This window comes from Cetorhinus maximus, chromosome 14 (assembly GCF_964194155.1).
Source record: "Cetorhinus maximus chromosome 14, sCetMax3.hap1.1, whole genome shotgun sequence".
In the NCBI taxonomy this organism is placed as follows: Eukaryota; Metazoa; Chordata; class Chondrichthyes; order Lamniformes; family Cetorhinidae; genus Cetorhinus; species Cetorhinus maximus.
Window position 1 is genome coordinate 78175359 of NC_135892.1, and position 24126 is coordinate 78199484.

The 24126-nt window shown below is 42.8% G+C and overlaps 1 protein-coding gene and 1 long non-coding RNA gene across 5 annotated transcripts in view; one reads left to right on the forward strand and one right to left on the reverse strand.

Moving 5' to 3' along the window:
* Nucleotides 1-3417: 3417 nt before the first annotated feature.
* On the reverse strand, nucleotides 3418-19693 carry LOC144689752 (SERTA domain-containing protein 4-like). 4 transcript variants are annotated; one of them, XM_078557124.1, is made up of 5 exons: nucleotides 19406-19692; nucleotides 18479-18585; nucleotides 17877-18051; nucleotides 6187-6302; nucleotides 3418-5253 (listed from the first exon to the last, which is right to left on the reverse strand). In XM_078557124.1, exons 3-5 carry the CDS (start codon nucleotides 18034-18036, stop codon nucleotides 4462-4464), a joined length of 1068 nt encoding a protein of 355 aa, XP_078413250.1. In that variant the 5' UTR covers nucleotides 18037-18051; nucleotides 18479-18585; nucleotides 19406-19692; the 3' UTR covers nucleotides 3418-4461. The 4 variants fall into 4 exon arrangements, with proteins under 4 accessions (XP_078413250.1, XP_078413251.1, XP_078413253.1 ...); XM_078557125.1 differs by lacking the exon at nucleotides 19406-19692 and adding an exon at nucleotides 18813-18866; XM_078557127.1 differs by lacking the exon at nucleotides 17877-18051 and having other exon boundaries at nucleotides 19406-19693.
* The window catches only part of LOC144689755 (uncharacterized), a 111696-nt gene continuing 106536 nt past the window's right edge, over nucleotides 18967-24126 (forward strand). Inside the window, exon 1 of the long non-coding RNA XR_013578699.1 lies at nucleotides 18967-19050. This is a non-coding gene — a long non-coding RNA (uncharacterized LOC144689755). The remainder of the gene's footprint in view (nucleotides 19051-24126) is intronic.

The window sequence follows — 24126 nt, forward strand, 5'->3', positions numbered from 1 at the left end:
GCAGTATTAACACCAAATTCGTTTCCATGTTGTAGGACTTCTCTGTTTTTCCACTGAAAGTTTAATTGAAGTTACCGAAGTCCTGGGGGATACCATTGGACCCGGCACCCTACTCATTTCCCTGTCCGCATTGTCAGACCAACCGGAAGACATGTTTCATGCTGGGCGGGACTTAATTGTTCACCAAATGTGAAATTGCATTGAGAACACGATCATGCCCGGGATTCTACGTTCATTTCCGGGCCCTTTGATTCGTGCACACGCCAAGTGTGAAATTCAGGCCATGGGTTCACTCCACATTCCAGGACTTTGGTACATAATCTAAGCTGACACTTCGATGCAGCATTGAGAGTGCATTACTGGAGGTGCTATTCTGCAGATGAAATATTAAGCAAAGGTCCTTTCAGCCTGTTCGATTAGACATCAAAAACAATGTTTGGTAGCATTGGGATTTGCTAGCATTTATCCTCAACCAATATCACCAAAATAGACTTACAGGGTATCCATCTCATTGCTGTTTGTTGCATCTTGTCATGAACAAGTATTTCACCAACAAAGCAACAGTGACTACACTTCAAAACTAATTAATTGGCTGTGAAGTGCTTTAGGATATCCTATGTGAAAAGTGATACAAGAATGCAAGTAATTTTTTTGTTTTTCTATGAACTTAGAAAGTAAGTGTGACCTAAAACACCAGTAGGATCTCCAATGGAAGGTCAGTGGGTGGAATTTTGACTGAATAGACCCGCACAGAGCAGGGAGGCTGGTAGCAGGTTGGGAACTCATTTACAATTGATGTAAACGTTGCTGTGGGACTTTAACTCAGCCACGGCACTAGCATCCCACTTCTGGTTTTCCTGGACAATCAGAGAGGGCAGTAGGATGGCTCACCAAATCTGTCAAACAAATGACTTCTAGTTAAAAGAGTTTTAAATGACTGAACAACAACAATGATTTCAGAAACTACTACAGTCCCCAGGAAAGCTGGCCCCTGGCCTCAGACTCCTTGAGGCCCTGCTATGGGATCTGAGAGACTGAAGGGAGGTGATGTTTACCAAGGGCAGGAGGAAGAGGCCAGATTCTCCAACTAAGCAGGTATGGATGGAAATGGCCGAGGAAGTGAGCTGTAGGAGTGTGGTCCTCGAACCTGGAGACAGTGCCTCAAGAGGTTCAAGGATCTAAGAAGCCAATGACAGGTGAGCATACGCTTTAAGGTGCCAAGGCCACACTCTGACTTTACCAGCATTCTCCTGCCTAGCACTCCTCAGAACACACCTTGTAGCTACAGTCATTCCTCTCTCTCCAGGCAACTCCTCACATCCTCATTCGAAGATCCAATACTCACACTCATTTTTGTGCTATCTCATACCCACACCTCTACAATGTTGCTCTCCCTCGTCTCCACACAATCTATTTCTCACACTCACAACTCTGTGCATTGGCTTCTTTCTGAAGAAAGTGCAGAGCTTCAGGGGAGCAGCAGAAAATCAGTGTGGCGGCCCTACAATGATAAGTCACCTAGACAGCTAATGGCAATGCACATCCTCCTGCTCCATTGGGAAGGAGGTCATGGGGAGGTTGCAGATGTCAGTAATGACCTGCCATGAAAACCCAACTCTCCTGAGGTACTGGTGCTCAGACATGTCGAGCGCTGATCCTCTGCCTGTAGACCCGGTATTGGGGGTCTCGTCTCCTTTGACCTGTATCTCTGTGTCCATCCCCTCTGTCCTGTGGAGTGGCATGTGGCTGAGGAGAAGGCAACCGGTGTTGCTCCTGCTGCTCCTAAAGTTGTTGCTATTGCTGCTCCTCCTGTTCCTCAAAAGAGGTCCAAGGGAGAGCTGCAAAAGCTGCTCCCATGCTGCAGTGAAGGCTGACAGCAGAGAAGTGCAGATCAAAGTAAGTGAAGTCCAAGACAGGTGAACTGACTTCCAAGAAGTTGGAAATCAACTATCAAGCAGTGGGAACACAGTGTCTGAAGAAGTGCTGGGAGCACCAGTCTCTCACCTAGGTATGGCTGCAGCTCTTCAGTTTTACTGTTTGAAGGCTTTCCAGCCTGTCAGATTCATGAAGAAGCACTCTCCTTTGTACACTATCCTCATTGTTCATGGTGAATTGCAGAGAGGTTGGAAAACCTGCCCGCTAGCTGTTAAAGTCAGAATGAAAAGTTAAATTCAAAATTAATTACTTGTTTGCGCATTATAGTAGCTTTCCTGACAACTACATGGGGATTCCCTGCTTGCCTGCAAACATACCCAGGTGAATGACCAATTCATACAACTCATTGCATAATCAAACAATGGCAATGGATGATGACAGTATTAGATGCATTTTGCTTGTTTATGTTCTTCTTAGAAATTAAGTCATACAAATGGTTAGAAGTTGCTATTTTCAAATGTTGACATAGATGGGTTAACAGACTGGGGGATAGCTAAATTCAGTTACTCTGGTAAATGATTCATTAAAGGGAAATATTTGCAAAAAGACAATAATATGCCATATTCTGCAGGCTCTGAGTTCTACTGAGTTTTCAGATTGCCTGTCGACTTCAAAGCCATGTTTATAAATTTGCCATGCCAATAAATCAAGCTCCATGGATTAGATATTACATCAAGTATAATTTTGCACTACGAAGGTCTAAGGAAGACCATTTCATCCTGCCCTGCCGTTTATCAAGCAAGAAATATGTAACTTGCAAGGTTTGGTAGATTTTACAAGAGGGTCCCAACGCAATCATTTTCTGGATGGGAATGTAGTTTGCAGAATCAGGCCTATAATGTAAGTCACCTATCTGAACAAAGCCCCTGTCCAGCAAGGCTCCATGTTGCAAACCTCATCTTTCAAAATTCACTCTGACATGTTTTATGGCTTTTGTGTATTCGTGAATAAATCTGAATATTGATTTTAGCCTATATGCTTTAGTTTGATGTTGTGGTGTTTTTCCCACCTTTCCAAAGTAGCAGGAAGAATATAGTGAGCACCTCATGTGATCGACAGTGGGTGATATCACAATGAAAGAGTAGCAATTAAAGCTGCAAATACTCTCTCAGGCACAGCATGCATAGGGTTCAGAGGAGACTGGATCCCCTATTGCAATTTGCTTTCTTCACTTAAAACAGGACAAAACGATTGTGATAAAATCAACATTGTATCTGGCACACCCTATTAGTGTCCACTCAAAAATCAGAGGTCCTAATGAATTGTTTTCACCCATAATTTGTTTTTGGATTTTTTGATTTATTTATACCAGGAATAAATGCAAGTGCTTTCTCAAACCAATCATGCTGTTTCTTAACAAGTGAACTCGTCCAGGAGAAAACCTGATTAACTGTCTTTAATAATTTTCCATTCTTTCTCGTAACCTACTGATTTAGTATTCCATGTATCCCAAGAACAATTAATATCAAAGTACTCAGCCTGTGTAAGATGTTCTACTGTTTAATAAATATTTTACATGTAAATCACATTTTACTGTAAAACACTAATATGTACCAATTTATCATACCACGTGGAAAAGGACCCCATATATTTTTGTTTTTTTTTGATTGTAAAAAAAGCATGTACAATTTGCATTGGAAACATAAATGTTGGCCACGATCACAATAAAAAAGCTTAAGGTAAAGGATACAGTCATTTTGAATGCAAGTGTTTTATGGGGAGCATTTTCCATTTCTCATAAGAACTCGTACTTCTCCCAAAGTTTTAATATCCAGTTACAATTGAAGGTCTCTACAACCAAGACATCATGCTACAGTCCTCACTGATGGCTATGTCATTAAAATGGTTCGGGATTTTCAGCAAATAGCAGGATATTAGCTTAAAAAATTGTTAACTTTTGAGTTCAGAAGTTGAATAGAATATTGCAGTTAAAAGAAATGTAGATGAAATATAAAGTCAGCCAACAATTCACAGACCTTACAAAACAAAATTCATTCTCTGCAACAGTCTATCTGTTGCTATGGAAATACTCAAGCAGCTAAATGCTTGCTCATGGGGAAGATCACTCCATTGTTGGATTACTGGAGAATACTGTCCACAGAATAAATTGAAATTATACACATCATCTGTTCAAATGTGAATTTTAAAATAAAGTCAAAAATTTTTCCTCTGAATGCACTGGATCATCTTACATTCTATGGCAAGTCAACATTTAAGAAAATAGTATAAAACCTCATACAACTAACCCCAACAGATGACTTGTATTGTCCTGCAAACTTTAACACTGTCATAACAAATTTAAGGCACCTTTGATCATATGCTTGTTACTTTCAGTATAAACCAGTTTATTATGTAAAATCTCAACACGCTGTTTAGACAATCTGAGTAAACCAACCCACAATGCGCAGGTTCATTTTCTTTTGTGATTATTTTTCTCTTCAGGATTTTGTCTCCATAATAGCATAAAGTGCATCAGCATGATGATAAAGATTCAACTGATTCAAGTTTTTGTAATGGGCATTTATGCTAATATGTGTCACTGACTCGGCATGTGCTCTTTGCTATACTTGTTAAACTGCTGGCCCCTGCCATCACAAAACAAGATGATTCGAATTTTGCTTCCTTTACAGAACAAAGTTTGCGATCACCTACATGTTGCTTTAATATGTCAGGATCTAACGGAGATTCGGCTGGATTCATTCCATCGTTTCTGAAGCCAGTTGTACTACAATCAACCTCCTTATCACTGCACACAAGGGGGAGGGCCCTTTCACTGGAAGTATGTTTTGCTGAGCTGCTTCCCTTTTGATGCTCATCTTCCTCATTGATTTCCTTATCATATAATTTTCCAATGTTCTCATAAATGTCAGATACTGCACTGGTTGCCACATCAATCCTGGGATGCGCATTATGGGCTCCATAAACTTCAGAACAGTCCATGCCCTGGCGAGAACAGCTAGGCAGGGAAGAGGGAGCCCCCTCCCCATTATAAACAGAGAAAGGCATCACTGAATATTGATTACCACAGTCTTGGTAAAAGCAACAATCATGCAGGCTGCTGTCATACTCTTTGGCAATCCTCAGTCGCTTCCTATAGGCTGATTCCTGTGATCCGAACCAATCATTAGGTGGTGTCTCACCAAAAGAGCAGGCTGACAAGTACCAGTCGTTCTGCATTTCCCCTCGAATCCGTTTCAGTAAATTGTTGATCAGCACTGATCGTCGCAGAAACACTTCTGGATCTTCAATAAACCTTAATTTTTCCAGTGATAAACGAAGTATGTGGGTGCGATCCTCAGGAACAGGCAAGGTCCGCGCCTAAACCACAGAAATAAGTCAACAAATATTGCAAAAAGCTATTTATTCTCTACGATATGGCAACAATGAAACTTCTGGGCTATCATTCCCATGCCTATGTTTATTGCACAAATTTAAGCCATTGTTTTTAGACAATCCAATTATAATTGAGATCAAATATGTAAATTCAGCATCCACCAATTATGGACATCTATATAAACTCCAACGTTTTTCTGCAACAGTAGGTGGAAAGGATAAATATATATCAAAATATTATATTTTTCTTTGCTTCTGAGAGTATGTTTTCATCATAAAATATGTTGTCAGTTCCCAACCCCTACATAATTTCCTTTTGTCAGTTGCTCACACCTTAAATACCGCCTGCATTCGAGAAGACCCAAATAAATGCTTCTCTTGATCAGGTTTTGGAAGATGTGTATAAGTAGCAGAATAGAAACTCCTCATATAATAACCTTCTTCATTTAAGTCTCTCATGAGTAATCTAGTCTAGTCTCACATTATTGGTTTCCAAAAAATGGAGAGCTCAGTGGAGTCGTGATGACAATTACTAAATTAACCAGACTAAATGTTGACTTAAATATTGACACTTAATATAGTTAATATCCTGTTTCCTTGAGTTAATTCCAAGAATGTTGAAATGTTCAGTTATCTATAAAATACTTTTTCACTTACATATTCTATTAGCATATTAGTTGGAGAAACAAAAGCACATGTGAAATTTCAGTAATGATAGGTACACAACAAGAACAGGCACAATAATTTATATTATTGTAAAGGCCAAGTAACAGCCATAGATTTAATATAAGCCCCTATTCTATTCCCAAGAGATGTCGATAGAAGAAATAAAGAGGCGGCAAAATGAAGCTGTATGTAAGCTAATACCAAGCTAGAAGTTAAATTAACATGGAATTGTAATGAATTTGTGTAACCTACTCTTTGGCAGCAAGTGTGAGCAGGTGGATGAAGATCTCCATCTTCCACATATTTCCGTTTGAAGTATGCTATCTTGGACGTTGTTAGAAAATTTGAGATACCTTTGCAAGGTGATTCTGTGGAAATAAATCAAATATAGCTGCTACATATGTTTGAAAACTTTCTCACATTTTAATTTTAATTTCTTCCCATACAAAATGATTGACAATACAGTTAATCTCATATTTCCTTGGGTTCATTCCAAGATCACTGAAATATTCAGATGCCTATAAAATAGTTTTTCACTTATATATTCTATTAGCATATTAGTTGGAGGGAAAAACATATCTAAAATTTGAGTAATGATATGTACACAACAGTAAGAACAAACACAATAATTTCTGGTGTTTTAAAGGCCAAGTAACAGGGTTACATTTCAGTATAGATGTAATTATTAGGCATTCCACTTAATTATAATAGCAGCAATCTTTTTCATTTTAATATTTTATTTGAACAGTATTCCAAGGGGAATTTGAATGAGTCGGTTCTACTAGGCCACTTTTGTCTCAAAGAATGGGAGGCAAGACAAAACATTGGCTCTTTATTATGTACTCCTTTAATTATAGTATCTATTGTCAGTTAGGCCAATTTAATAGAATTTACTATAGCCTGCAAGGTGGATCCAATATTGTTAACCTCCGATCTATTTTGAACAGCTATGCCTCGTGATGAGATGCTTGTTAACAATGACAATGGCATTTCAAATGGCACAGAACGATAAATACAGATACTCATTTTCATTACTAATATAACTAGTATAAGGCATTAGTGGCAGGTTTTTTTTAACTATTCTTTACTAAGCATCAAAGATTCCAAGGGAGAAAAATTGCTTTTAGCTCACTGGGAACGTTAGGTGAGGGTTAAAATCTATTTGTTGTGCACACACTGGAAAGCACTATATTACTCATGACTTGCTGCATGATAGGATGTGTTTCATCCAGTGTTAAAGGAAAAAAGAAATTGCAGTTATGTAGTACCTTTCACAACCTCAGGACATCCCAAAACACTGTACAACCAATTAAGCACTTTAAGTGTAGTCATTATTGCAATTGAGGAATCCTAGCAGCCAATTTGCACACAACAAGCTCTCACAAAGAGCAATAAAATAAACAACAAGATCATCTGTTCACATGTTGGTTGCAGAAAATATGTCAACCTGGACACCGGAACAACATCCTTGCTCTTCTTCAAATAGTGCTTTAGGATCTTTTAGAGGATGATGACTCCTCAATTTAACATCTCACCCAAATGAAAAAAAGTAAATCCAACATGTAATATAGATTGCTAAAGTAAAACAACGGGACGTAGATTCAAACTGGTAAAATGCAAATGTAGGACTGATATCAGGAAATTCTTCTTCATAAAGAGTAATGAATCTCAGGATTGGGTTCCTAGATAAAGGATGGAGGAAAGGTTCCTTGCATCATTCAAGATTGGATGCTAGTGAGGGATGTCTTTGGGGTACTTCTGAATAGATAAATTAAGATATCCCAATCCTCCTTAAGCCATAAATATCTTTTACTCTTGTGAATGTCAAATTTAGTAAATTTCAGTTGATCTATTAATGATGTACTAACTCAGTGTACACAATTATTCATAATACAATACCATGTTTAGAGAACTATTTGGTACTTTTCATTAGCCCAGCCTTCTCTCGTGCAGATCACAGCAATATAACTAATGGCCATAAAATTATTGCTTGCACATTCTTTGGATTTAAATGTGATATGTGAAGTGGAGGACATCCTGCAGTTTTCTGCAATTTCCTTTTTACTCAAAACATTGCATCATCTTCCTTGTCTATTCACATGCTGGATTTAGTCTTTTCAGGTCATTTTAAACACCTTTTAATTCTGCCCACTGTTCCAACAGTCTCTCCCAGGCATTGTGTAAGACTAAGATAAAATACTGTGGACGTTGGAAGTCTGAAATATAAACAGAAAATGTTGGAAATACTTATTAGGTCAAGCAGCATCTGCGAAGAGTGAAATTGAGTTTGTGTTTCATGTTTTTTTCTGGCCAGTTTTTATGATTCATCACTGACCTGAAATGTCGAAACATCTATTTTCATGGATGCTGCCTGACCTGTATGCATTTTCTGTTCATATGGCTTATATGCATTCATCATTATGATTTCAGGGAATAAAGGTTTTAATTATGAGGACAAGCAGCAGAACCTAGGCATTTATTCCTTTCACTTTAAGCAGTTGAGGGGTGATCAAAGTGAGACCTCAAGCTGTTAAAAAGATTTGATAGAGTAGATACTCAGAAACTAAAAACTCTGATGGGGGAGGATCCAGAACAAAAGGGCATAATCAAAAATGAAAGCAAGGCCTTTTAGGAGTGGAATCAGGAAGCATTTTTTAGACATGAAAATATGGAAGTCACTTCCCTAAAGGGCTGTTGATGCTAGGTCAATTGAAATTTTCAAGATTGTGATTAGTAGATTTCTCTTAGGCTACATGTGACTCCAAACTCTCTTGGCCTACATGTGACTCCAGACCCACAGCAATGTGGTTGACTCTTAAAATGCCCAAGAGCAGTTAGGGTTGGGCAATAAATGCTGGCCTAGCCAGCAACGCCCACAACCCATGAATGAATGAATAAATAAACAAATAAATAAATGGGATATAGAATTGAGGTACAGGTGAGCCATAATCTGATGGAATGATGGAACAGGCTCAGAGACTGCCTAGCTTATATCTCTTTCTTCGCTCCTAAAATACTTTCTCTTATGTGATAGAACACTTGTAATGCGATAGACTAAACCCCCAATATTATGAAACTCTGCGAAATCAAGTTTCATTGTCAAGCAACCTTATTCTGCAGTGGTCCCAACTTTTCAGCCATTGAAGGAATAGCCAGAAAAATGAAAGCTTCATGTGTTGGGCGCACTGACCTAGATGCCTGTTTCTCTGATCCGTGCTCCCCATGCGAAGACGCTGTGCCCGGACCAAATCTTTCAACTTCAGGCCTTATTTATTTGTACTGGTGAACTGGAGGTTCAGAATGCAAAAATTGAGTCACATAGAGATCACAGTACACTCTACTTAAATGCACATTTTTTTAAAAATAAAAAGGCTAAAACTTCCATTCATTTGTTTAACAGCCTACTCTATTAACCAAAAAGCATAATGTTTTTACCCTATTTCTTCCCATTTTCTCCCTTCCTTTCCTGAAGATGTTGATTTGGACTAGAGTAACAGTACCATACAAACTAGCCATCCATCAGGTAGACTTACTGAAATCCCCGTTGTCTGTGGGTAAAGCTTGTCTCAACGCACTGGAAGGCTGAGATAGCAAATCACTGAAACCAGGCTTATTCTCACGAAAAATCAATGTGTGAAAATATCTTGCACAAGTTGTTAGACAGCAGTTTCTGCTTCTGCTTTAGTTGTGACGGCATCATAGACCAATACCTGCATTCCACCAACATTTATATGGGTAGTGCTAGCTAAACCAGGGATGACCTGCTGAAATGGTCGTCCTGATAATGAAAACTTTCAAATGGAAGTAATCTAAAGGTGGATCTTGAAGATTTCAAGTGATGGGGCTGTGATCATTTTCGCTGGCAGTTTGTTTCATTGTGGGATTGTCGTTGGGAAGAAAGACTGTTGAGACACTGTCTTGGAAATAAGTGGTCTTTGTTTGGATGCCTACCTCCTGTTGTCATTGTCGGAGAGCACCAGGTTTTCTGTCAATTCCCACCAGTCCATTCCATATTTTATAGAACATGGTCAGTCTGTTTGTTTCCTCCTTTGCTGGAGTGATTCCCGTTCCAAATCTTTGAACACGGATGTGACACTGGTGTATTTCCCATGCTGATTCATGGAGAATTGTTGGATTGCTTCAATCTTATTTATATCTCTCACCATATTAGGATACAACACACAACTTGCATACTCCAGGACTGGAGGAACAAATCTTTGGTAAGCTAAAACTCTGAATATGTTGGTGCAATACCAAATATTCCTCCTCAGAAATCTAAAAACCCTGTTTGCTTTGGAGGTTATCTGCTGAATCCCAGCAGTGGAATTCTACTTGATATTTCTGTTCAGGAGCACAGGACCAATTATTACATAACTATTAAGTGCATAAATTTGCAATCCACATCTGAATTCTCACTGTTCCAAATGATGATTTGTTTGCTCACTGATAGTTTCCACTAGTCCTAAATTATACTAACATTGCACAAGTTTGAAGATTTTATACCTGAGCCATGTTTTCATTTTATGGTAAATTAATTTATCACTTAACAATGGAATGCAAGGTGAATGCAACATGCATATGGACACTTTTATTTTGTTTCCTTATTCTGAGTTATAATTGCTGAATACACCAGTAATGCTCACAGAATACAATGAGAATGACATGACAAAACTGAGGATACCTCCAGCTGAACTATAAGATTCCAACTGAGGCATTCAGAACATTTTGTAAACTATAAGAGAAAAGATGAAACAGTTTACATTAGTCATTAAAGCATAAAATTCTAGAAGTGCACAGAAGCCCACTCACTGATAAAATAAGTTAACATTGAGATGGGGCACTATATCAAAAGTGGTTAACCTGAAAAATTGGCCTATAGTAATTATTTCAGAAGATGACTGACCTCCTGTGCATTCCTATCAGTTTTCGATCCTATTTCAGATTAAAAGCATTTATAATTATTCCTTTTATCACCGTTTATTTTTATTCTGGATACTAAGATCACTGCCTTAACTTCACTGAGAGTATTCAGGTTAGTGAGCTTCTTTGCTGTTAATTATAATTAACCATTTGGTGTCAAGGCTATTTCACAATGTTACATGATGGAGAATCTGAGGGAATAATGGATCTGTCATATAGTACAGTGTATTATTATTCTGACAGATAATTATGTATTATTTATAGATGGACAGCGTAAATTGCAAACACATTCATGACCTTGTGTGTACTTGACACCAGACCATAGAATGAAGAGCAACATGCAAATCTTTAATTCGCCTCCTGACCATCATATATTGTATATTGCACTCTGTGTACACTTCTCTTTTTTGCTGAGGATCCAGTGATAAAAATGCAAAGGACATTGAAATGAAACACAAATTTACGATGTCCAAGATGAAGTATAACAATAAAAATCTTCCATCCCGAGGGTACAAACACAGAAACCACAATCTACTTCAAGGGCACATATTATAAAGTTATAATTTCCATAGAATGCAGAATATAGTACCAAGCATATATTAAACAATAGCTCACTAGTTATCGTCAGCTATGGCTTGTTTATTATGAATTTGAAAATTTATAATGAATGAGTTAAAATGGATTTTCATACTAATGAAATGGTGCATTAAACTGACCTGCATCAGGAAGACATTCAAGTCCTGAACTTCCACAGGGTTTTCCCCAACCTCCTATCATAGGAGATAAGCAGAACCCTCAAGATGCAGTGTAGGTTGCTGGTTTAAGCCAAATATATCTCTTCTCCAGGGATTTTGTCAATCTCAGACTGGAGGACCCAACAGAGATTCCAGGTTTCACAAAGCTCCGACTGTAAATTTAAGTGCATTTTCAATGGCTCCTGGAACACTGATTGTGAATTATAATTTTGTAACTTTCAAACAGGTGGAATCATGTGAAATACAGAATAATAAATACCTAGGCCTTATTACAAGAAAATAATCATTTTAGCCTGAAAATTATTGGGCCACTATTCATGGGTAAAGAGCAGGTTACTGAAAGTTTCTGGAAAAATTTACTCCTTCTGCCATACCCAATATTAATGTTTTTCAGCCTGTGGGCAAAAATGTAAGCATTCTCTCCCAGTGAGTGGGCCAGTCAATGAGAAGGAAGCAGCAACAAATCAGCTGTAAGTTGTAATGAAAAGTTAGTTTGATTTACCAGCAGCTATAAGCCTTGTCCAAGTGCTAAAGAGAGAAGGTAAACAGTTAAAGGGATGATAATCTCCCACAGAAGGTCCTGGTGCACCAAAAATGGTAGGAGGTAACTTGAAGCTGGGAACACTAATCAGTCAACACAGTCATAATGTAGGTGGCTCACCTACAGAGCAATCACAATATATAGTTCAGGGAAGTCTAGGCCAACAGGAAAGCACTGTAATCTTACAAACTGCCAAAGTACTTTGGGCGGAATTTTCCACTCAGGTTACTAAGTCCACTGGCAGGCGGGAAAGTCGACGGGAGGTGAGTGAACATGTGCCATCTTCCACTTTTGAGCTAATTAATTATGCATCAGCAAGAAGCTTGGTGAATCTCGTGGTGGGGACAGGCAGGAAATCGCCTGCCCCACAGTTACTTCATGGGGTTGAAGGCCCTGGCACCATTTTTAAAGGGCACTCGGATAGACAGTCACTCATTCCAAGTCAGGAGCTCAGCACTACTTGTCCAGAGTTGCTGTGGCTGCAGGTCGTACCGGAGAAGCTGGCAGATGTGAGCAACCACAACCCAGGACAAACGAGGGAGCTTCTACCCATTGCCTTGCACTCATCTTTAGACAAGAGCACCACTGTACAAGACAATGCTTGCCGTTCCAGAGGTCCATGTTCGCCAGCATCTTGGCGTTCTAGAGGCCCTGCTGCCTCTTGCTCCTCCTGGCCCTGTGCCAACTGGCAACGGGCCCTCCTCCCCTCATCTGAATGAGAGCCATTACCATGGCAGCCTGCATCATCGATGCCTCAGTGCATGTGTGAACGATTTGAAGCGATGCTTTTAGCAGCCATGTCCTTTACAGGTTTCCCTCCATCTCAAAGCCAGCAGGCCGGTGCTGAGCCCTTTGCCTGGCCTTTGTCTAGACATGGCAACCCCACCTCACCCCTTCCAGGTAAAGAGCATCCTGAAGGACCAGAGATGGATGTCCCTCCTGTTCGTACATGAATGCGCATGGAGACATTGCTCTTTGACCAGGGTGATAAGAGCCATGTGCAAGAAGCTTCAAGTGGACACTTATCCGTTTGTCCCCATTACCCTTGAAATGCAATAGAGAGACACTGACATTGCCTTGGCAGCATAGAAAGACTAACTGCATGATGTCAGCCGTGACCATTCACCCGGGAGGATGGAGGTTTGGAGTTGCAAACTGGCTGCTGTCCACCAGTCATGCCCCTTGGAGTCATCCAGTTCCCTCCCTCCTTTCACCCCTGCCTCTGATTGCAGCCAATGGTAAATGGCACAGAATGATTGGCAGCTCCAGACCTTGCTGGGATCTCGATGTTATAAAACCCATGAGTCGGTAACAAACCAGCTGCATTGCAGGCTTAACCAAAGAGAGGAGAACACAAGTGACCACCTTTGACATCCAGGTGCCTCATAATTATTAGGCTGTCCCTCTAGTCGGCCACTTGTACTGACCTTGAACTCCACCCACCTGAAAAGACCATCCTCCCATCTGGAGGGATCCCATTGGCTAACTAACTGCGTGGTCAAGGTCAGTTTGGAAAAATGGTGCGCATCATTTTTCAAAATCACTCCACCGCCTTCTACCCTCCCCTGCCATCCACCAACCTCCCCCCACCACCATAGACCCACCCAATATCACCATTCCTCTCTCTTCTGTCACCCCTGAACCTCTCTCCTGGGCCCTATCTTGCTCCACCTTCACACGCCTTTCCTCCCCTCAGAGCCAACACTCATTACTATCCCCATGCCCACCCTGACCCTGCCCCCTCCTGTTATCCGAGCCACTCGTCTTACCCCACTCTGTGGCCTACCCCATGAGACCTTCACCTACCAGACTCTCACCCTGGACCCTATCACATCCTACTCCCCGCTCTGACCAAGACTGTTCCTTCCAATCACCCCACAAGTTCTCCCCTAGGACTCCGCTGTCAACACCACTGACGCCACCCTCTAAGACATTCCCCTGCTCCCCCTTCCCCATACACTCTCCACGCCCCTCCTTCCCTGGACACTCTCACCCTTCCCCTGAAAGCCTGCTTCCCCTGTTCAGCCTTTGCTCCACCCTACTCCTCCCCTCCCAGCCTTCACCTGCCTCCTTATCCAGCCTTGGTGCAGCACTTGCCAATGGCACTCGAGTGAAGTTATGCGAGATCCCCAAGAAGGGGAAAGCAGCATCTATGGAACTCAAAGTAGTGGAAGAGGTGAAGCGCACTAGATCGATGCCACGTATATATAGTCGTAAAACTGAATATTCGAAATTCTCACTGATGGGGAACTTAATTTCAGCGAGGTGGCTTTTTAATGAGCGTGCATGAGATGCTAATGCATACAAATAGGGTTCCCAACATTGTTTGTTGGGGAGCTTAACCTGCCTTGAAAGTCAGGAGAACAGAATTCCAACAGATTATCCCAGCGTTGAGAAACAGATTTTTCACCTCCCGCCAAATTAAGTGACTGCTCCCGCCATGATTCCCACCGCTGGCAGGAGTGGAAAATTCCGCCCTTCCTCTTTCCAAAACGATTCACATTGGAGGAAAGATAGTCTAGGTGTCACACAGCTAAAAGATAGTACAACCTCCAAGAAGCGGCATGATGCTAAGCCAATCTGCCAACATTCATCTACTATGCAATGGAGAAAATAAATGTCTTGCAGTTGTCGTGAATGTTGTGCTGGATATTTATGCCATTTCCAAAAGCACAAAAAGACAATAAATAGAATTTGAAGAACTAAGTATGAAACGGCCATTTTTGCATGGTTATGGTTTACCGCTTTAAGAAATGTTGAAGCAATGAAATAGGTCCTGGTATGTCAGTCTTCCTTGCTGCATTGCTGGTAGTGCTGTTAATTTCATATTAGTGTTTTCACCCTATTATGTCATCCTGGTGGTCAATGTGAAAGCCAAGGCCTTGACATGGAGCATGAAGCTCTGCTTCGAGGTACGCCTAACAAAACTGGAGTCAATGGGAATCAGGGGGGAAACTCTCCGCTGGTTGGAGTCAAGGAAGATGGTTGTATTTGTTGGAGATCAATCATCTCAGTTCCAGGACATCACTGCAGGAGTATCTCAGGGTAGTGTCCTAGGCCCAACCATCTTCAGATGCTTCATCAATGACCTCCTTCCTTTGGCTGACAAGTGGCAAGTAACATTCGTCCCACACAAGTGCCAGGCAATGACTATCTCCAGCAACAGAGAATATAACAATCACCCCTTGACATGCAATGGCATTTACATCATTAAATCCCCCACTATCAACATCCTGGGGTTACCTGTGACCAGAAACTGAACTGGGCTAGATACATGAATACTGCGGCTACAAGAGCAGGTCAGAGGCTAGGAATCCTGTGGTGAGTGGCTCACCCCCTGACACCCCAAAGCCTGTCCACCAACTACAAGGCACAAGTCAAGAGTTTGATGGAATACTCTCCACTTGCCTGGATGAGTGCAGCTCCAACAACATTCAAGAAGCTTGACAACATCCAGGACAAAGCAGCCCACTTGATTAGCACCCCTTCCACAAACATTCACTCTCTCCATCACCGACAAACAGTGGCCGCAGTGTGTACCATATACAGGATGCACTTCAGAAACTCACCAAGGCTTCTTAGATAGCACATTCCAAACCCACAGCCACGACCGTCTAGAAGGACAAGGGTAGCAGACACATGGGAACACCATCACCTGGAAGTTCCCTTCCAAGTCACTCACCATCCTGACTTGGAAATCTATTGCCGTTCCTTCACTTTTGCTGGGTCAAAAACCCGGAACTCCATCTCTAATAGCAATGTGGATGTACCTACACCACATGGACAGCAGCAGTTCACGAAGGCAGCTCACCACCATCTTCTCAAGGACAATTAGTGATGGGCAATATATGCTGGTCTAGCCAGCGACGCCCACATCCCATGAATAAATAAACCCAACCTCCATGTTTTATAAGTCTGAAGCAGCATAAGCTTCACTGTGCCTTGTGCTCTGCTTCCACACATGGTAGATGCATGGGTATCATGAGCATTTACTGTATAATGCAGCCTTGGTCTCCTGATGTCATCCTTCATTCTCTTTCAAATAAAATGGTAGCTAGGAAATAAAAGGATCCTGAGCACTTCTGGGGAAGCAGGCATTCTGCACGGTTCTGTGCTACTCATTATGTATAATATCCTCACTGAAATATTTTAAAAATCACTTTAGGAGGGTCAAACAATGCTCAACATTGTGTGCAGGAGCTTGAATGGCAACTAAAGAAGCAGTCACTGATCCTCTACACCCTAGGTGCTACAGAATTGTGTTGCCCTCTCAAATTGCTGCTGTTGGTCAGTGGCAAAAATAATACAATTATTGGCTTGCTGAATAAAGCAAATGTGACATCCTTGATACATTGTAGGCTGCCAACCGGCTGACACTGTGTGTTGAGTTGGAAAAGCTTTGAACATACCAATTAAAAACTAAAGAACCAAACTGACTTTGCTGGCCACAGGCAGTGTTATTATGATGTTACATGTTCTACAGAGGTCTTGATGAAAGCACTGTTTTGCCACAGTGTCCCTATTAAACCTAAATTTCATGGTCTTATTATCATTACTGGAAAGCTGTGCCTGATATGGGATAGTTGTTGCATAACAGTGGTAGAACTTGACAGTCTACAACATTTGCCACCCTGGTATCACAAGCAGTCTTTCCTTGTTCTTGCAGGCCCTGCAATGCCAAATCCAGTAATACTGAAGCCCCATTGTGTCATACAGCTGGAAAGTGGGAAAAAAATATTGATCCAAATTACCTTTAAATGAGGACTCCAGCTTGCTTCCTGTAACTTCACATCTGTTCCATGTGGATGAGATAAACACTTCGCACCAGTGGTGGTTTCCAACAACAATATGGTGTGACTGCCCCTTAGGTATCAATCCAACCAGTTAACTACTTGATTGAACTAGCTGATTGCAACAGCGCTCCTATTAGGATTTCTCCCTCCAGCAATTTTGGCTAGGTCAGGAAAAAAGCAGTAGACTAGAACTACGTTCCACATTACTGCCCCCTCTTGTTCAGTTGGCACTGGTGCAAATGTATTATGGCACCAGAAATTTCCAGACAAATATAAGGTTTAAATACAGTGAGGCTGAAACGAAAGTCATTTGAATCCCATCATGATATTACGGGCTTGAAGTCCCTGCCTGGGATTCTTTTATTAACACATTTACTGTGAACCTAATTTTATTATGAATCACATCTGTCTTTGTGTTGAAACTGGCTGGCAATGTGGGTACCAACTTCCACTGCCCATTTTGCTGTTAGTGTATGATGCTGTTTGAAATGAAATATTAATGACTGTGACATTATAACTGCCGTTTTATTCAGAAGTAATTTGCAACTGGTTCCTGCAGAATTATATGCCACACAATAACATACACATGTAACAGAAATTGGATAGGTATCCAGTAATATTTTAAAAACATGCATATACATCTGTGAAGACTAATTACAAGCAACACATCAGAAGTTGAAACCCTTTAAAACGTACAGCAGGCCACTAATGTAAACAGGCAGTTGTAAGATGCCAGAGAAAGCAAAGTCTGTTTTCTCCTGTGAAAAGCACATTTTTTTTTTCTGCCCATCTCGGCCCTCCCACTCACCCCTGCTTATAAATTGTGGTTGACTGGCGCAAATTCACAGCTTGGAGTGTACACAGACCCGCACTCACACATACACACGATTAGAACCCAAAAGAAAAACACAACCGAATCAGATGTCTGGGTACCTGCTGCTGAGTGACCTGTGGGCTCTCCGTATTTAGTCTGGTTTGAGATCGCTGCGGTTTTGCTGAAAGATTCTTCCCAGATGGGGACGTACTCCGGGATGTCTGAGGGTTCTTCAGTGGGAAGATCGCATAGTCTGCTCATCGAAATCACCAATGTCATTTCTCAACCGCGGTACTGCAGAATCAAACAACCACAATCGGTTGGTCCACTTTATATGTGGAGAATATGCTACTGAATAAGGAAAAGATCTCTGCATTTTATTTGCTGCAACGCCTCGGGTTATTATAGCTCCCTACCTACCCCCCCGCCCCTTTGAATCCCCCCTTTCATTAAAAAACCCCGATTCAGTCTTTTCTCAGTGGGGCGATTCCCTCCCCCCGCCCCCCTTCCCCGTCCATTAACTTTAAACCCTAGGTCAGAAACCATTCGATTCGCGCGGTTCTGATTGTTTCCATCGTTAACACCACAACTACATTTCAGGATTTTTTTTTTAACATTTTGCATCTGCCGAACTGGAGGGAAACGTATCTCGTCGCCTTCCCTGGAAACAACCCCCCACCACCAAACCCCTGCAAAAAAAAGAGAACCTTTAACATCTTACCAGTCATTCAGAGTCCACTCCGGCTGGCAGTTCAGCTTGGGAAAACTTGAGAGAAATCGATCGGATGTGAAGCGACCAGCAAAGCCCGGAGTCCTGGAGTCACAACACTGAGAATGGGACAGGAGAATTAGCTCAGAATTGGTTGTGTGAGAGTGTGTGTGTGTGTGTGTGTGTGCCGAGTCCCGGAGGAGCCAAGCACAACGTCAAAAGCATGCAGATTAAACAAGCATTGGTATTTGGGGAGAAAGAGCTACCCTTAGATCGAAGATAAACAAAACACATTATATCATCCGTGTCCTTTTTCAGCGACACGTTCTGCAAAAGAGTGAATAACCTGCTGTAAATAACTGGATTTCCAGGGGCTTCCGCCCCAGAGATTCCTTATTTTGTCCTATTTCACCACCAGCTTCCCCCCACCCCCCCCAGCAATGATTATTTTTTTTTATAATACAGGCTACATCCTGCATTCCGTGAGGAGCACTGGTGCCAAATATACTTTGCAATCCAGTTCGTTCTGGCGTGGAATATTTTTTAAGCAGGATGCGTTTGGAATTCCAAACCACAGGCAAAAGGTAAATCCATTTTAATGTGAGTTCAGCTTGAGCAGAGAGGAAAATTAAACTTTTAAACTGGATCCCAAAGCAGCTGGGACAGGTCTCTCAGGAGGGGGGGTTGGGGGCACACACCGGACTATCGCCTCGCCTGTCTGGTCAATGATTTAAAATGGTCAATGAATTGCGAACAAACTTTTATTTTCCGGTTCTGCTGCAAAAAAGAAAAAAAAAAACACCTTCCCAATAAGCACACATTGGGTGGGAGGGGGTGGGGGGCTGCAACGCAAGCCATGTTTTTTTTTCCCCCCTCTGTCCGAAACTACTTCAAACATGATGGTAAAAAAGGTTTTAATTAAAAATCCCAAAGACATACCTAATTGTGTCAGCAGTTCGCTTGGTAAAACTGGCCTGGGACGCGGGGAGCTAATACCAACATTTCTGAGTGCTTACACTCATATCCCCAGGAATCCTACCTACAGTATCCATTTCCCCATAGAAGGAAAAGCCGAATGAATGCTCCCAGTATTTGTGTGAGGAATGGGGCGGGGCCGCTCTGAGGATTGGTTCCCAAGGAGTCCAGCCATGCACCAACCCTTCATTGTCAAAACCACTGGAACGGGCTCCAAGAAAGCAAGCTCTCCGATTCCTTTTATAGAGCATATTTTATACCCGCCTGTGACCACGCGGTCAGACGTGGCAACAAGAGGTTTTTTTTTTAAAAAAATATGTAACTTGCTTGCGTCTCTGTCCGATCTGATTTCCGGATATCAGACGCCTCAGAGATAAATAAAAACAGACCAGGGATTCAACCCTGCGCTCGCTTCCCTCAAGTCTCTCAGCTTCAGCCCATCATTTCTGTTTGCACTGCTGGATCTTGCAATCGAACTGCACTCGATCCAGCGCGATTTGCATCAAACGCGGCCAGCGCATAAAAGGCTACATAACAGGCATCTCCGTGCAGCCGTAAGAAAGTCTGGGAGATTACAACAGACCCACCTCCCCCCCTCGTCAAATCTTCCACTCAATGCTGTGGCGGACATGCATCAACAGAGGCTTTTGTGCCGGCACAGCACCTCCTTCCAACACCTTGTGCTTCAGGGGATGGCCGTCTGGATCACACTGGATCCAATGTGCATGCAACAATCCCCACTGGCTCACATCTGGAATGCATGTTTGAAGTGACCCAGACGCACAACGTTAATTCCCCGCCTGCCGTTTACTCACGGACCTGGTGTCCTCGGTCGGCGAATGTTGTAAAACATTTACGGTTTCGCCCAGATTTCTGCAGATTGACATGCAGGGCGTTTATTATTGCTTCACATTCAACACTGCCTTGTTCAATAAGCCTGACAGACCGCACCTCGCCCTCTCATGTTCTTTTACATGCTCGAGCAAGTACTCGGATTAGGGCGGCCAAATTTGGGTCTGGCAACCGCTCCCTTTGAGAGGTTATTTCACTATCTTAAAGGCGCTACATAAATGCAAGCTCTGGCGAAAGGTCACCAGCCTGTAGCATGAACTGTTTCCCTGTCCACAAATACTGCCAGAACTGCTGAGTATTTCCAGAATTTTCTGTTTTTATTTCAGATTTGGAATCGGCCACTTCACCCATTAATACTCCAATTGACACAATAGTTTCAGTTAAAAATCTTGCAAGACAGCCAGCACAGAATTGGAATTGTTTGTGCCCACTTTGGGTGCTACAAGTGCTCTTAGATGCCCAGGATGGCATCCATGGTCCGTGCATACACTATTGGGCACATGGTGCTGGACTCTATATTGGTGAGGCCAATGGCACGTGTGCAGTGAACATCTGTCAGAAATGTGCTGAACTAGGCAGATCGTGATGTCAAGCGGTGTGCCAGTGGTGTCACTTTGGAATGCAACATTCCAGGTAACACCTCTAACTTTGCACAGGTGAACACAGGTTCAGCTTAGTGACCCCCTCCCCCTCCCCTCCGTGTCCCCCACCAGCATGATTGAAAGGGGCCATGTTTGCTGGATGTTTTCTTCTGGCTGTTGGTTTGATTCTACAGACATTTGCTGCTTTCTATAGTTGCTTAAAGTTGTTGAAGTCTGCAGTGAGCAGTGTGGCAGGTGCCAAAAGAGTTTATGCTGAGTTTAGGTTTCTGCACTAAGCAGTTGGTCGTGGACATGAGTGCACTAGTAGGCATTTTCTTTATTATTTGTTCATGGGATGTGGGCATCGCTGGCTGGGCCAGCATTCATTGCCCATCCCTAATTGCTATGAAGCAACCTCATTGCTGTGGGTCTTCACCTGTAGGCCAGATCAGGAAAGGATGGCAGATTCCCATCCCTAAAGGACATTAGTGAACCAGATGGGTTTTTATATCAATCGACAATGGTTTCATGGTCATCATCAGACTTTGAATACCGGATTTGTATTGAATTCAAATTTTACCATCTGCCATGGTGGAATACAGTGTGACTTGAAGAATGATTAGAGGCATATAGAGCAAGACAAGCTGCTGGAAGAGGAGGGGAAGAAGGGCTCTCAGCAGAAGGCCATATATGCCCTGGGTTTTCAGGAAGCAATTCTACCTGAACCTCAGCAAATGAACATCGTGTGCGATGCCTGTATTTCAGTAAGGATGTCCTCACTGAAATCTACCACATGTTGCAGCCACAATAACAACCAAGGATTGCCCTGCCTGTGGCTGCAAAGGTGACCTTTGCTATGAACTTTTTATGCATTGCACCTCTTTGTGGCCGGAGCTGGAGATATTTGCAACATCTCTCAGTTTGCCATCCACTGTTGCACAAAGGAGATCACTAAGGCTCTCTATTCATTGACAGTGAATTATCTTTCATAACAAAAACAAAAATACCTGGAAAAACTCAGCAGGTCTGGCAGCATCTGCGGAGAGGAATACAGTTAACGTTTCGAGTCCGAATGACCCTTCAACAGAACTAAGTAAAAATAGAAGAGAGGTGAAATATAAGCTGGTTTAAGGGGGGGGTGGGACATGTAGAGCTGGATAGAGGGCCAGTGATAGTTGGAGATGACCAAAAGATGTCACATACAAAAGGACATAGAGGTGTTGAAGGTGGTGATATTATCTAGAGCAGGACAAGCAAGTACAGATAGCCCTAGTGGGGGTGGGGTGGGGTGAAGGAATCAAAAAAGGCTAAAAGGTAGAGATAAAACAATGGATGGAAATACATTTAAAAATAATGGAAATAGGTGGGAAAAGAAAAATTTTTTAAAATTGGAAAAAAAAGGGGGAGGGAATCGGAAAGGGGGTGGGGATGGAGGAGAGAGTTCATGATCTAAAATTGTTGAACTCAATATTCAGTCCGGAAGGCTGTAAAGTGCCTAGTCGGAAGATGAGGTGCTGTTCCTCCAGTTTGAGTTGAGCTTCACTGGAACAATGCAGCAGGCCAAGGATGGACATGTGGGCATGAGAGCAGGGTGGAGTGTTGAAATGACAAGCGACAGGGAGGTCTGGGTAATGCTTGCGGACAGACCGAAGGTGTTCTGCAAAGCAGTCACCCAGTTTGCGTTTGGTCTCTCCAATGTAGAGGAAACCGCATTGAGAGCAACGAATGCAGTAGACTAAATTGAGGGAAGTGCAAGTGAAATGTTGCTTCACTTGAAAGGCGTGTTTGGGCCTTTGGACGGTGAGGAGAGGGGAAGTAAAGGGGCAGGTTGCATGGAAAGGTGCCTTGGGAGGGGGTTGAGGTGTAGGGGGTGATGGAGAAGTGGACCAGGGTGTCCTGGAGGGAACGATCCCTGCGGAATGCCGCCGGTGGGGTGAAGGGAAGATGTGTTTGGTGGTGGCATCATGCTGGAGTTGGCGGAAATGGCGGAGGATGATCCTTTGCATGCGGAGGCTGGTGGGGTGATAAGTGGGGACAAGGGGGACCCTATCATGTTTCTGGGAGGGAGAGGAAGGTGTGAGGGTGGATGCGCGGGAGATGGGCCGGACACAGTTGAGGGCTCTGTCAAAGCACGGAGACGAAGGCAGCGGAAGAAGAGTTCAGCATCGTGCCGAGCCCGAAATTCATTGAGGTCAGGGCATAAGGTTATGAAACTAAGTCCTTTGCTGAGCGCTGAACGTTCAGCATCGGAGAGGGGTAGGTCAGGGGGTATGGTGAATACACAGCCGGGGCTGGGCAAAGGACTTAGTTTCATAACCTTACGCCCTCATCTCAATGAATTTCGGGCTCGGCACGATGCTGAACTCTTCTGCCGCCTTCGTCTCCGTGCTCATTTCTTTGGGCAGGAGTCCTCTCCCCGTTCAACAGATCCTTTTACCCACCTCCAATGTTCTCCCTCCACCTGGACCCCTCCCTCTGGATTCTTACCTTCTCTTGATCTTTTCATTGAGAACTGTCGGCGTGACATTAGTCGTCTTAATTTCTCTGCTCCTCTCACCCATTCTGACCTGTCTCTCTCTCAACTTGCTGCACTCCGTTCTCTCAGGTCCAACCCTGACATTGTCATCAAATCCGCTGACAAAGGTGGTGTTGTTGTTGCCTGGCGCACTGACCTCTACCTCGCAGAGGCTGAGCGTCAACTCGCAGACACTTCCTCCTGCCTCCCCCTGGACCATGACCCCACCACTAAACATCAAGCTATTGTTTCCAGGACTGTTACTGACCTCATCTCCTCTGGAGATCTTCCTTCCACAGCTTCCAACCTGATAGTCTCCCAACCTCGGACGGCCCGATTCTACCTCCTACCCAAAATCCACAAACAGGACTGCCCCGGCAGATCAATCGTGTCAGCCTGTTCCTGCCCCACGGAACTCATTTCTTGCTATCTTGACTCCATTCTCTCTCCCCTTGTCCAGTCCCTTCCCACCTACATCCATGATTCCTCTGACACCCTACATCATATCAACAATTTCCAGTTCCCTGGCCCCAACCAGCTCCTCTTCACCATGGACGTCCAATCCCTCTACACCTCCAGCCCTCACCGGGATGGTCTGAGGGTTCTCCGCTTCTTCCTCGAACAGAGGCCCGAAGAATCCCCATCCACCACTACTCTCCTCCATCTGACTGAACTTGTTCTCACACTGAACAATTTCTCCTTAAACTCCTCTCACTTCCTCCAAATAAAAGGTGTGG